Source organism: Atta colombica, unplaced genomic scaffold, assembly GCF_001594045.1.
Source record: "Atta colombica isolate Treedump-2 unplaced genomic scaffold, Acol1.0 scaffold96, whole genome shotgun sequence".
NCBI classification, from domain to species: Eukaryota; Metazoa; Arthropoda; class Insecta; order Hymenoptera; family Formicidae; genus Atta; species Atta colombica.
In genome coordinates this window covers 1688497-1703256 of record NW_017259590.1, presented here as the reverse complement: position 1 = coordinate 1703256, position 14760 = coordinate 1688497, and the positions used below count along the sequence as shown (strand labels likewise).

Here is a 14760-nt window from a genome sequence, read left to right as displayed (position 1 = left end):
TATATATATATATATACTATATATATTATAATTACAAATCAGCAGTTCGCTTATCATTGGAAAATATTTCGTTATTTTTATCCAATAGAATACACAGTTGAACGATTTAGAATCCAAATAAAAAAAATAAAGTTCATAATTTAAAGTCGTATTTTAAATACAATTTTTTGTATTTAAAATAAATATAGATAATTAGTGAAACAAGATCAAAGTTTGCACTAAATCGTTCAATCACACTCTGATCGACTCACCATAAATATTTGCGCTTGTTATAATTTTTATTCAGGAGCAATTCGGCTCCGATTTGTGAATCTCCGATTCTTAATGAATGATCATCGTCAATTAGCAATGATATTCAGAAAGATACAGAGAACAAAAATGATCTCCAATCATTATTCATTATAAACTGATTCCATCCTATCTTAAATTTTTTCTTTCCATGAGCTCAGTATTGTGCAATGTATACATTCCACTGCCTATTCTCTTTCCTATGTACAGAATGATTCTTAATTACATAATAATATTTCAGAAGATAAAATTAAAAACCGAAACAAAGAAATGTCAAACGTTTAAATCATTTAGACTTATTTTCATATGCGCCATCTTTTTCTTGAGCTCTGTATTCATTCTCTATAAAATATATTGACATATAATTAAGAATCATCCTACATAAGTATATGTATAATTTAGGTTTTATTTACTTTTTTTATAGAAGTTTACAATCTTTCTCTTTATTTTATATGCCATGAAGAAAAAAAAGTAGCATAAGTTAAAGCGTACAATCATGTGGCGCATTTTTTCATACTTTTGTATATACACTCATACGAGACGAAGAGAAAAAAAAGAACTGTGACAAAATACATAATTTATATATCCCTCAGTATTTTGGGGTAGGGTTCATTTTTTTCCAACTTCTCTCCCAACCACATCCGCACAACTGTACGTTGACAATATCACTCCACACAATCTCCAGCAATTCATTGATTTAAAAATTATCTTTATTTTCTCATTGAAAATATAAATAAATTACAAAATATATATAGTCAGTATGTGTGGATTGATATACTCGGAAGAATGTTTTATGTAAAATCGATATATGTGTGTGTGTGTGTTTTGTGTGTGTGTGTGTGTGTGTGTGTGTGTGTGTGTGTGTGTGTGTGTGTGTGTGTATATATATAAATATCGCGATTCGATCACCGATCACGTTCAGATAAATTCAATCTATTAAGAAGCTTCTTGTTGGACGTTTTCGGTGTTCAAGGGCGATTATTACGCACTTTCCTTTCTATTTCTCTACGAAGGTACGTATATACGCGGTTGGATACAATTCATTTCATGTTTGGGAATGCGATGTGATTTCGGTTTATGATTTGATTCGGCTTATACAATGTTTGTTATCAGCTATGTGCAGAGAGTGTTGTACAAAAGTCAGAAATCTCGATAATGACAGATGTAAGACCATTTCTCTGCGTATCACACCCGTTAGACACGATGACGACAACGACAACGATGACGACGATGATATTCTTATGTTTATCTTAAGTTACTAAGAGAATTCACCTGACAACTCGAGAGATAAATCGAGAACAGGATTCACGCTTGACCATAATGGCACATACAAATCACTAAATACTAACTAGAGACTAAGGGGATATCGTCACTACACGGTGCTCTCTGTATCGGATGCCACGGAGAGCGTCTGCATCTTCGGAACGGAATAATTCTCCGAGTGTCCGTGACTCTGCGTTCTGTTGGATACTCTCTCCAAGGTGGAAGGAGCTGATGGAGTGTCTTGATGAGCCTTGGGAGGGATTGGTGGAGGACTCACCTATAAAAGAAAATTGAAATCATTGCTATCAGTGTGGTTCATGAACATAAATATCTGTTGGCATTTTTTGAAAATCTGTTATAAAATGAAAAAATATGAAACAAAAAAAAATTAATTAGAAAATTATTTCAATTTTATTTCATTAGCAATCTGTTCACTCAAGAAAATGTTATATATGTAACTGTATATGTTAGTAAATATTTCCAGTTATATTTTCTCACTTCTTGATTAGGGAGAGAATGCGAGCCCTGGAATGTACCGCTGGCGAAGCTGCCAGTGGAGACATTGAGTGCACTTATCACAGAAGGTGGTGAAATGTTCATGATGTCGTTGCACCGGGAGCGTGGCTCGAAGTCTTCGTAGCTTAGATTATTTAGATTTGTCAAGTGTGATTGAAAATCTAGCAGACTGGCTGTAGAAATGCCGCTGTCGCGCAGATCATTCGGTTCGTTTCTCGGTTCCGTGATTTCAGAGTCATCATCCGTGCTCCATTCTGTATTTGTGCGTTTGTGCGTTAAACCGCGTTTTGGCGGTGCCGGCGGTACAACAGTATTCGTATTCGAATCTCTTTTGTCTAGCACTAAAACAGGAAGTACAAAACGTGATATATTTTCATGAAAAATTTATTTTCGACGTTATATTAAATTTTATTACAAATCATAATAGAAAAAGAGAAAATAACTTACTGCAACCCCTAGGTGGTAGTGGAGGAGCGGGTTCGGGTCCGGGTTCGCTCCACGAGCTTCTGAGGCCACTTTGATCTATGCCGTCAGTAGGAGTAGGCAAGGAATGCCTCAATGGCAGTTTTGGGCTCAGCGGCTTACTGAGAGATCTCTGATGCGTGGGTCTAGGCGGGGTTGTACCATAACCAACGGAACGCGGCCGTACTTCTCGTTGTGGAATAGGCGGTGGTATACCATCCACTTTCGTATAAAAGCCTTCGTCCTCGGGAAGACCATCGCTGTCAGCATGCGACAATCTAGAGCCGGCGGTTTCTAAAGTGGCTGGACGCTGTTTGTCGTTGACCGGCAAAGGTGGTAGAGGCGAACTTCAAAAGCAAAAATATTTTCAGATATTCTCACAAGCAGAAACAGTAATTAAAATAATTAACCCTGTAATGAAACGAACTGTACAAGAATATATAAAATATAATTACTTCACGATGCTGTCTTGATGAATGGTTCTCTGTCTGGCCAACGGACCGAGGCCTTGCTTGAGCTGAGTGAATCTCTCGATTAGCCTTTTATGCAATGGTTGAACTCCGGTGGGTGCAATTTGACCGTGCAACATCAGACCAGATTCTAACACACTCATCTGATCCAATATCAATCCCTTTAATCGATTAACATGCGGTACCATTTCGGGATTTTGTCGGGCAAATTCGGGCGTGAGAAAAGCCTCCTGATATTTGGTGATACCGCCCATTACATTAGCGTCGATGATTCCCTGCAGCCGCATGCTGAATGGATTAATATTTCTATGTGGCTCCGCAGTGTACTGCGCAACCAATCGCCTCAATTCTCTTTCCACGCTTTGCATAGTCTCACAGGCATATTGTACTGGTGCCAACAATTCCGACCGCTTCTCGATTACTTCGAACCATCTGAGGATCCCTGGCAATTTAGCTTCTGTCATTAACGTCGTCCTCTCAATCCACAACGATTTGAACTCGTTCTCACGATCCACTGGGCCACGATGCAGCGGCCGATCGAACGTGAACTTGCGAACATCATTCACCAAATAAAATGCGACTACGCGTTCCGGAACTTCGACACCGCTGCAAGCCAAACTACCCTCTTCGGGGATTGGCTTCACATTACAAATTTGAATATCTGCAAAAATGCGATGTCCAATTGTTAAATAAAATATATTCATAATAAATTATTCGATTCTCAAATTATATTGAGATTGATTCTCTTTTAATTTAAAAAAATTAATAAATCTAATCTCACTTACATTGACCCTCAGATGTAAGAATACTCTCATCAGGCGGGGAATTCTTCATTAAAATTTGTGCACATGGAAACTCTGTTTGCAGCCGTTGTGTGAACGCTCCTATACGTTCATATTCCAAACCACGATAAATAAATAACTTGTTCTACAATAAAAGACACGAACATATAACATTTATAACATTTAATGAAGAATAACATTTTCGAGGCGCCTATTTCACAAAAAATAAAATAATGCTAAAAATTCGAATCCGAAAATCCGAATTAAACTTTGATAAAATATTTTTGATAGAATAGAATTATAATATTTAAGTTATTTTATTACACTGAGAATATTTTTAAAAATCACTTTGGATTATAAATCAAACTCACTCTGACAAACAGCGGAAAACTAAGACCATAAAATCCAACGCGAAAGTATTCTGGTTCCGGGCGTAGTTGCGTCAGAATGTTATCTAGAAACTTAGCCTGTAGCTTCAACACGTGACTAAGTTTGGCGTAGTCATATAGTCTAGTCTCGTACAGGATCGCCAGTTCTTTGCACAAGGGTATACCCTTTTCCCAGCACTTGCCACGGTCGAGATAATGAATGATTTTATGATACAGTAACTCTTTGCGCTGCCATTCTGGTTGCTGGGGATGAGCGTGATCGGATGGCAGAATAGTCGAGCCCCAACCCAGCTGATCGGCATATAACTTCATCGTAAAACCCGCTTCCGTATAATTTTCGGCGGCCAAATGTAGATCATGCAGCTTGTAAATGTAGCGCAAGTACATCTCCTTCCGGTTGAACTCATTCTTGTAAAAGTTCTGCAAAAACATCAAAAGTATCCCCATGTTATTCTGAGAACTTTTCACTTCTAGCGATTGATGATTTAACAAGGAATGAGAGACAGGCACAATGATAAAATTTCCATCGGAAAGCGCGAACAGTCTAACGCGAGTGCTAACTGCCAAGCATAGAGTGATCAAGCACACCAAATATATAGTATATCTATTGAATATATACAGTGCGCGTGTGTCACACAGTTTAGTTAATTAACGCGCTAAGTCATAAGTAATTTGTACATATAGTCGCACTGCAGATTCCTTGGTTTAGCCGCAGTATAATACTTTTACTAATAAGTAATAACTAATCAAATCTTATTGGATTTATTGTATCGATAATCTTTCTTTAACACTTACCAATAAATTCACGGTGCACGACATGCGCTTGTCGCGATTCTCGTCACCCTGAATAACGCTTCTATAATCAAGAAGCCTTTCCAATAAACGTGTAACAGACGTTATAAAAGCCGTGCCACTATCTTTCCATGTGGGATCTTCGGATTGCACTCTGTCCAGTAATCTGTAATCACAAATGTAGGAATTTAAAAAATATTGAAACTAAAAATCACATTCAATTAAAGTATTGCACTTACACAGCGCTAAGATGTTCCCTGAAGCGGCATGAAATTATAAATGCGATAAGTGTCATAATATTTTTATGAAACTAACACAAAAAAACACGAAAAAATGCTACATAGTTGACATCTGTGTTTGTATAATATAAAAATATAATAGTAAACGTGAAAAATTGTACAGTATTAGAAATATATAATTTAAAATATTTTAGAAGTAATACAGCATAGAATAATTTTTATTTCGATAGAAAATTAATATATTTTTTTTAAATCTTTGCGTTTTTGGATGTTTTAAAAATATAAGATTTTGAGACTTAAAATATAAAATACAAACTTACATATAAAATATAAAATATAAACTTACATAGTATTAAACAATTGCCTATATTCATCATCGCCCTTGTTTTCACTGATAAGAATGTCCAGCTTGTCGATCAGTTCAGACTCCACGGACTTGAAGCTTCCGCGAGCTCGCTGCTCACATTCCATCATATCGAAAAAGATATGTAAAGTTGCCTTGCGAAGTTCACTTTCTGGCACTAAAGTAACCTCGAGGAAAGGTCCTACCATGCCTGGTATGAATTCGAGTTTACGTTCGCCCAAGTGCGACCACATAGACAATATCTGAAAACCCATGAGTACTCTCATGTCACCGTACTTCTCTACGATCTTTTCTCGCTTGACTTCGGAGAACTGTTCGAGCTGAAGCGATGGCTGAGTAAGATAAGCCACCGCAAGATTAAAGTATGTGGACCATAGCTGCGAATCAAAGCTGCCATGAAGGAAGCGGAACGCGAGTGGCTGCGCGAGTTCCTGCAGTGACCTTAGAATAACGTTGTTAGCTTGCATCCTGATGACCAGCCAGTCCGGCGGAAATACTTCCTGGCGTACAAGATCTCGCAGGACCAAGAATACCCGTAGCAGAAAGTCCTTGAGTGGTTTTCGATCGCCGGCGTGCGTCAACTCTTCCCAAAGTCGCGCGTAATGATACTCATCGAGCAGTTGAAGCAATCCAATAAGACAGCCGACGAGACAACCGAGGACGGGTCCATTGGCATTTATCACGATTAGTATCGTTTGTATGAGCACATCGAGCACCGATAGACAAAGCGTTTCAACGTCGTGGTGTATGCAATTGTTAACTTTATTCGTATCCCTACCACGCTTATGCAAAAAGCTGAGTATTTCACCCAAAATATCAGTACAAGATCGTAATTCTTCTCTACGTGCCAGATGAATACGTAAGTGCCGACATATAGTGACAAGTAACATGTTTCGACTCTCATCATCCTTGCGGAACAAGCTAGATGCAGTAAGATTTTTAATAGCAACTAATTTGGCCTGCGTGAACTGCAAGGGTGGCTCCCGTGGCACCGAGTCTAGCATTGTACAGGTAAGTTTGGCTACCTCGAGGACTGGTAGCACCGCTACTAGCTGCTCGAACACCGCCGCAATCGACAACAGTAGTGCGATTTGCGATAGTAGCACCATTTCATAGGGAATACCTAACATCTTGTTAAGAGCTGCGAATACGCAATATAGATCGCGTTTGAAACTATCCTCGTATTGACCGGCAGTCGCGACAGCAAACAGCAGCCGGCTTTGAATGATAAATTTGAAGATATATTCGAGAGAACGGAAGCACTTCATGATCGGTTCCTGCTTTTCTGCAGCGGTTACCCAATCGGCACAATGTTGCACGCTGCTGAGAAGACCTTTGTACACCAAAGCCGCGGCGAAATGGTCTGATATATAAGCATCCATCACTGGTTTGAAATGTTCAAACTTGGAATCCTCCAACAAGCTGAAGATAGACACGAGTACTTGGAACACTAAGCCGGAGTGTGCTGTGGAATTACCGTCCTCAGTGTGAAACATGGCGAAGAGCGCGTCAAGGATATCCTGTAGGAACTTGACTAGTTCTTCGCCATCCAGTCGAAGAACGCGGCCGAGAGCTTCGGATATTCGCTCAGGGTGAGCTTTCCATTGCAACAAACTAAGTAAATCAACGTTTTGTGTTAACTTGGTACTGCAGAGCAAGGTATGTACAAATACAGTCTCCTTTGGCGATCTAGTGAAAGCTGGTGGGCCTGGAAGATAACAAGAAAATAATTATAAATATAAATATCTAAATATGATATCTAATTTTAATACTATTTTTCAGAAATACTTTACGTTAACATTTATTAACATAATTTTATGCGTATATTGTTCATCTGTAGATAATATAAAAGATATTATATCCATTTTTAGAATTATATTAATTCTTTATTTTATTCACGTAAATTTAATTGAATATTACCCAAAGAAAATTTTATTTTATAAGAAAATTTAATTTACCTGAGGCGCACGGTTCTCTCGTGCTACTTGGCAACGACAGGTAACTCAAGGAATCCAATTTTGTACGCTCCTCGCATTTGTAAATATATAATTCGTGCGGACCATCCTGAAGAGTAGCACCTCCGGGCTCCATCAGTCGTACGAACGCGAAGGCGAAAAATTTTTTGTCATTCTTCTCACGTGCTGCAATATACGGAAAATTTCTTATTGGAAAAAGTAAATGAAGATCGTAGAAAATAGGTAGAAAGATGAAAGATAAACGAAAAATGTTTAAGCTAAGGTGGAAGATCAGCGTCAGATCGATATCTATTGAGAGCAATAAACTCACTGGAGCAATGTCGAAACTCAAAACGCACGTGGCTTCCATAAAACTTATCGATGGGTATCGCCAGTCTCACAGTTTCTGCCCACGATGGGCTGTTATGATGATATATGACCAAACTCTGATACTCAGAATTACCATCCATTCCTGCGGCTCCAAACAGGCACTCTTCCAAGGGTTGGCCGTCCACGTCTAGGACTAGAATTGTCACCTAATTTTATTGCAACAAACATATTAAAAAATATTCAGTTTCATTGCCTTTGAAAATTATTTCTAACTATTTTATATAAACTATTTTATATAAAAATTTAATTTTTAATAATATTTCAATTTATTAAACTTATATAATAGTTGTACATTTTTTTATATTAGAAATTAGTTCTTCATTCCGTGAAAATACTTCCACATACAGCTCGTTATTTTATATAAAAAGCAAGTAAATATTAAATGAGAGAAATAATTTTAAAAAAATTTTATCTCACCTCGATATTCTTGCCAGTAGATTTTCCGCCGCGTTCGAATTCACCCCGTTCCAGCTTCAAATACAGGTCGTTACGCACATCGCCCGGCATAATAACATCCGAGAAACCGAGCTTCTTCGTGAGGCAAATATTTTTGAATAACAACGGATTCTCCTCCCGCACCTGAGAGAGCTCGCCATGCAGAATACGAAGAGACACAACTATTCCATAATTAGGTTGTCCAGGTAAAGGAGAGCACTTGTTGTTACGTATGATTTGTTCGTGCAACTGATGAAATTCCTTTTCTTCCCCTTGATATACCTGGTATATAAAAATCCTTCCAATTAAATCTATTTCGTTCATGTTCTTTTTGAATATTATAAAAAAATAAAAAGAATTTAAATATGATCCAATTTTTTCGATAAAGTATAAACTAATGGAATTCAATTATAAAAAGTTACGTTAAATCAAGATTAAAGTATTTTTACGATACATGAATTAATACATTTAATTAATTTATATATATTGAATTAATTAATATTCTTTATCCGTTTACTTTGAAACTCATCTCGAGTTCCTCTGCGTGATCTTGAGCGGCTTCCGCCAGAGAAAGAACCGCCACCCCATGAGGCCGCCTGTAAATCGCAGTTCCAGTCTTATTTTTGCCAGAATCGGAGTATAGCATCCGGCCACAACGCATCACATGGGCTACCATATAAAGATCGCGGCTCAAGTCGGAATTGCCCAGATCTGTGAAGATGGTGCAATTGCTGTGCATCTTCTCCACATAATTGGAGAAACCCTCCTTGCTGATGCGCACCAGAAAGCGTTCGCTCAGGTACTGCTGCCGTTTGGCATCGAACAGAGAGAAGTAAATCTCGGTATCCTCGCCTACCGAATGGCCAAAGTCTCTCATGCAAAAGTACAGATGATGTGTAAGGACTTTTCTGTGCTCCTTGCGACGCAGAGTGCCGCGAGCGGAAGCACCCTGAGAATTTTCGGCACTCTGCACATGCTGCAACCCCCCGCGAGAAAAGATTAGAATTAATGTCACGCAAATAATATTTTTTATTTATTTACAACAACAAATTGATTTAGCTCTTCGACTTAGGTCCATATTCTGTAATGACAATATCGGAATCGTAATTTTTATCTGTCACAGCTATCGATGTGATAAAAATTAGGGGACATTAAAATATATCAAATCATATTTAATTAATTTTTTAGTTTATTTATTTTAGTTCACATCAACAAAAATTTAATAAAAGTAATCTTGACATTATATTGAAAAATTGTTGAATCGTTATGCTTCGTGATGGAAGATTGTTTAATATTTAAAAAATTGATTCGTTAATAAATTGTCAATCATGATTATACTTGTATTTACGAGAACCTGATTTGTTGAACAGAAATAACTGTATAGCGCTGCACGTAGCGAAATTGAATGATGCTGCCTTCGTGGCCAGCATTCTAATGAAGCTCATATTTCATCGTTATTGTACATTGCATTTAATCCTTTCTTTTTTCCATTCAGACTCGTTAAACGACATTCGCGAACTGTATGCTATCAATTCGATAAGAATGTACTATTTTATTCATAATTACCACATGATATAATTCCACGACAGACATGGTATCCGGCTCTACCATGTGAGCACCTTGACGTGGCACCAAGTCCAAGCCGAGCTTTCTGAAATATGATAAAAAAGAATCGTGATAAAAAATAGAACTAAATGTCATTTCTAAAAAAAAATCTAATAAAAAACATTTTGCTATCAATTGCAATTATTTATAACATGTATCTTAATTTTAATATAAAATCTTCTGCTGAATTTTTTTTAACGTAATCGCGTTCTTAAAGAACAGTACTTTCAAGAGTTATTTATTCATGCTATGTAATATATAAAATATAATTAAAATTCATTGATGCTCTACGCATAAATATTATGACGCGATTCTTACTTCCAAGTACGTAAAAATACGTCACGATAAAGGAATATTTTTAATTTATGCCATTAACCGATAGCCTGTGCTATCTAAAAAAAGAATTATTCAACCCTGCAATAAAGAGTCTTACATAACATCTATCGATAAAAATTTCTCGTTAGTTATTTCCATATCAAAGGAAGATACACTTCGGTACGCGAGGGAATACCTCAGGGTCGGATTTACATATTCATTAAACAACTAAGTAAGTTATATCGCAGAAAAATTAAAATAAAACATTAACAACGATTCAATAACAATCTCCCAACAATTTTTTGTTTAATAAAGTAGCAAAGGCCTCTCTTGTAGTTCAAAGGCACTCCACCCTCGGGATTTTTAATCGTTTAACCTCAAGACGGGAGCGTTGACGAATGAAATTCGTTGGGTGCAGGATACGATGACGGAGAAATAGGTATAGAGAGAAGAGGGGGGGGGGGGAGAGCGCATGAGATACAGGATTATTACACGTCGCTGATTAAGGCGTACGTTGCATCACACTTTGGGAGGTTCGCTTTCAAAGTGGGGTCCCGGAGAGAGAAGCGGCTACTTAACTTCTCCGTGACCCCGACGCAGGGGCTGGACCGGGCTGGGCCCGCATGCTATAGGGCCGACGTGTTCTCCAACGACTTCAACGCGTTGAGGAGGCTCCACTCTCGCCACGGAGGGCACCGTCGCCCCGCAGGAATGCAGATACATGCCGGATACCCGAGTCATTTTTTGTATGCGTACCATGTATGCATGGAATATATAGGAATCTGTAGGAAGCCGCAAGGTTAATGTTTATCGGGAAAGAAACGGGGTCTTGGATGCATCTAATTCTGGAGAAGTTTGTAATCCTCGGAGAGAATTTCTACAGAATAATTATAATATTGTAAAATGTCTGTTTAAGATATTAACATGAGACAAGATAAAAAGATAAGAATTATAGAATAAAAAAAATAATGAGAAATAAGAAGAGTAATGAATTTAAACTAACAATTAAAAATTAATGAAGATATACGTACAAATAAATTATTCAGTTTGATATGCAAAATATTAATTTAGAAACATTATTCTTATCATTATATTAAACTATTACACTATACAGTAATAGTTAAAATCATCAATATAATTAATATTTCAAAAATTTTAATAAAATGGAGCTTTTATTTTGATAAATTCATTAAATTATTATTAATATTGTTATTACGACAATTAATTTCTCAATTAATTAGCAACTTTCAACGAAATAAGGTTTTATTTTATTTTCTTGCAAAGAGAATAACTTATCGTATCGACACATTTAATTGCGACTGGATGCTGTGTACTGTTATCTATATGATATCATTAACGTTTAACACAATGAATTTTATGATTACACGTCTGTAACGACACAACAAAAGTCACTCACTGAAATCTCGTATAATACTTTTAAACATCCTAAGTTTTGTTCATATTCAGAACATTGAAGTTCCGTCTATAAATAAACTTTTATTATCATCAAGTTTCATTTATTGTTCAATATTTACGCAAACAAAATTTACCGGAATAACGAAATTTCCTATTCAAATATAAATCATACTTAAATCTTTATTGCGTCATTTTATCTGTGTAATATTTTCATGTACAGAGCAAACTCTACTTCTACCTCTGCAAACAGGAAAACAGGATTCAGAGAGATATAATTGAGCGCTAACTTAGGTTTAGTACATTCAAACGATCTTCACAATCGGGCTTTAATCGTGCAGCGAGAGAAGCATGATAATTATTCGCTGGCTGTTTTCATAGCTTCGCCGATTCGATTATTAATCGCTAAAATCGAGCGATATGGAAGGCTACAAGTACTGCGCCGGCGGCAAAACAGTCCTTTCATAAATCTAACTTGACAGACTAGTAATATCCATTTCTAGTTTCTACCAATGTAGATTAACTCGATTTATATCTATATAATCTCGATTTAACTTACATTTTATCATCTCCTATATTTCTAAGAATTAGAAAAAGATGAAGAACTAAACTAAGATCAAGTTAATCTACATTGATAGAAATAGCCTAAGCTTCTCTTGAAGAATATTTTACTCAGCCGCGATAACGTAACTATTACATTAATTCAAGAGATACAAATAATGAGAAAATTATTCCGTCAATTCACGCAGCTCGTACTTCTGCTCGCGTTCTGTTCGCAATCTATGTTGCTTAATTTTTGTATTCGCTCACCGATCACGTAATAAGTTTTTTAATTTGATATTATTTTCTCGTAATACCCCTAATATACATTAATTAAAAAATTTTCATACATCGTTCAAAAATTATTTTGACAATATTCAGTGTAATTAAAAAATTTTATAAATTTAATGTGATTACAACTTCAATGAAATTCTCATAACGCAAAATAGTAAACATAATACAGAATACAATAAAAAGAAAGAAAGATCGAAAAAAAAATAAAATTAGTACTTCGAAAATCACAAAGAAGAGAATAGCTGTGATTTCCAAATTTAAATAACTGAGAGTACAATATGAAATGTTCTTATTATATACCTATATAATAAATCAGCTCGCAATTTAACGAAATTCCATCTTACTAATAAACGTCCACAATTGTCTGGGCTTAGACAAGAATTGTAAAAAAAAAAAGCAATTGACAATGAGATTCGTTTTCATAGAGAGAGAAAGAGAACTTTGAGCTGCCTTTCACGAACTCGATGTTAGAGCAAGATTAAATTAAGTGGTAGGTTCGAGAGAGTTGAGAAGAGAGCGCGGCTCTGTGGTACGCTCGCTCGTTTTATCTTTTCCTTTTTTACGGCCCAAGCTCTCTCAGACCTTCCCATCCTTTCCCATCCTTTAGACGGCTACGTCACTGATCGCAATGATTTGGTCAGCGGATTCTGCATCTTCGCCACTACCGAGTTGGTCTACTAGGAACGTACCAGATTCCTACCTGCTACCAATTTGCGTATTCAAATCGACTAACGTAGTCAATATTCTTTAGTATTCAGATTCTAATAAATCATTTGTCTAATTAGATTCAATAGCAAAATTCAAGAGTTGTCTCTATACATAAAGATATTTTTAATAATTCAAAAAAACGTTATAACAGAAGACATCATATAAAAATCTGCAAAGCATAATAAAAATTACTTGTATAAAACAATTATTATTGTCATAATATTACTATTCTGCTGGTAACATATTTTTAAATAAAAACAACTTCTTTTTTCATCACAATTTATCGTTGACCGATATGATAATAAATATACTCCATTAGTGAGATATTTTCAGACACAATCTTTTGCTTTCGAGATGTCAATGCATGAACAGAAAGCAAATCGACGCGCTTTACACAAGAGGAATCGAGGAGGGCATCGAATATGAATCGCACGATCCTGCAGGCCCCGAAAGCTCTCCCTCCAGGTTCCTCATGATGGAATGCAGGTGAGCAGGCAGACTTCGATGCGTGGAGACAGGTTCAGGCAATGTCCGCCGCCACCGCCGCCGCCGCCGCCACCACCACCACTACGTCGTTGGGACCTATGCCCCATTCCAAAGATATCGGATATATTCCAGCGGACACCGTGGACCTTTTCTACGGTGACCGGCCCCACGAGGACGAATCTCCCTCTCCTCTCAGCCCGAGATGACGAATTCGTTCGTTCGGCCAATGCCCGTGACGAGACTCGCTTGACACGTGGAGTCTCGAAGACGACGAGAAGTTAAGTCGCTTCCTCGTCGATGAAGCTTCGGAAGTTCGACGACTTCCTCGCCTACGTCGAATGAAAAGACCGTTCAGCTTTCTCTCTCTTTCTCTCTCTATCTATCTATCTATCTTTCTCTCGAATGAGGGGGCATCGAACTACCGCCTCTCAGAATATCGATGTTAGTTGAACGCCCAGCTTCTTGTCAATGAGTTAATGATTAGATGATTTAATCTTACCGATTAAATTGCACTTATATGTAATGTCAACTTCAAAGATAATATAATACAAGAAAAGATATAAAAATAAAAATAAGAAAATAATACGTGCAAAATGTGTGCGATCTATTTTGCTAGCAAGAATTATTTATGTCTCATCTGCATGAAGTTTCTCTTATAACTTATAAACTCTTGAAGAAAACGTTTCTATTATTAATAAGGAACTTTCGTAAATATTTAACTTCTTGATACTTCAATCAATGAGAATATTGAATAAGCTTACAGAAGATAATATTTCATCCGAGGGGTCATTTAGTTTCCCAATTTAACGTCTCACGGGAGGGTTCCTCTTTCATCTCTTTCATTGGGAGGAGAAATCCTCCCGCAGTCTCGGCTTTTCCTCTTCATTAGGTGGGAGATGTCAGTTCAGAAGCTCATCCTTTCTCGCGTCGCTCAGGGATGTTTCAGTTACCGTTCGGTAGCTCTAAACGCTATAATTACGTCAGTGCTTCTGAGAAGTCAGTCCCGCGGACTTCCCGTTCCAACTCTCGGACGTGTAGCCCACTCTCTCTCCCT

The 14760-nt window shown here is 37.0% G+C and overlaps 1 protein-coding gene and 1 long non-coding RNA gene across 2 annotated transcripts in view; both read right to left on the bottom strand.

Annotated features, from left to right (window-relative positions):
- Positions 1 to 966, bottom strand: part of LOC108693745 — a 12363-nt gene extending 11397 nt beyond the window's left edge. Inside the window, exon 1 of the long non-coding RNA XR_001932034.1 lies at positions 585 to 966. This is a non-coding gene — a long non-coding RNA (uncharacterized LOC108693745). The remainder of the gene's footprint in view (positions 1 to 584) is intronic.
- A 598-nt stretch (positions 967 to 1564) lies between these two features.
- The window catches only part of LOC108693721 (dedicator of cytokinesis protein 3), a 52685-nt gene continuing 39489 nt past the window's right edge, over positions 1565 to 14760 (bottom strand). The window contains exons 5-17 of the mRNA XM_018202811.1: positions 9912 to 9996; positions 8863 to 9321; positions 8328 to 8627; positions 7852 to 8056; positions 7524 to 7706; positions 5548 to 7273; positions 4966 to 5128; positions 4153 to 4590; positions 3785 to 3926; positions 2985 to 3660; positions 2515 to 2876; positions 2050 to 2408; positions 1565 to 1828 (exon numbers count right to left, since the gene is read on the bottom strand). Coding sequence (XP_018058300.1) covers positions 1661 to 1828; positions 2050 to 2408; positions 2515 to 2876; positions 2985 to 3660; positions 3785 to 3926; positions 4153 to 4590; positions 4966 to 5128; positions 5548 to 7273; positions 7524 to 7706; positions 7852 to 8056; positions 8328 to 8627; positions 8863 to 9321; positions 9912 to 9996 — 5266 coding nt within the window. The 3' untranslated portion in view covers positions 1565 to 1660. The remainder of the gene's footprint in view (positions 1829 to 2049; positions 2409 to 2514; positions 2877 to 2984; positions 3661 to 3784; positions 3927 to 4152; positions 4591 to 4965; positions 5129 to 5547; positions 7274 to 7523; positions 7707 to 7851; positions 8057 to 8327; positions 8628 to 8862; positions 9322 to 9911; positions 9997 to 14760) is intronic.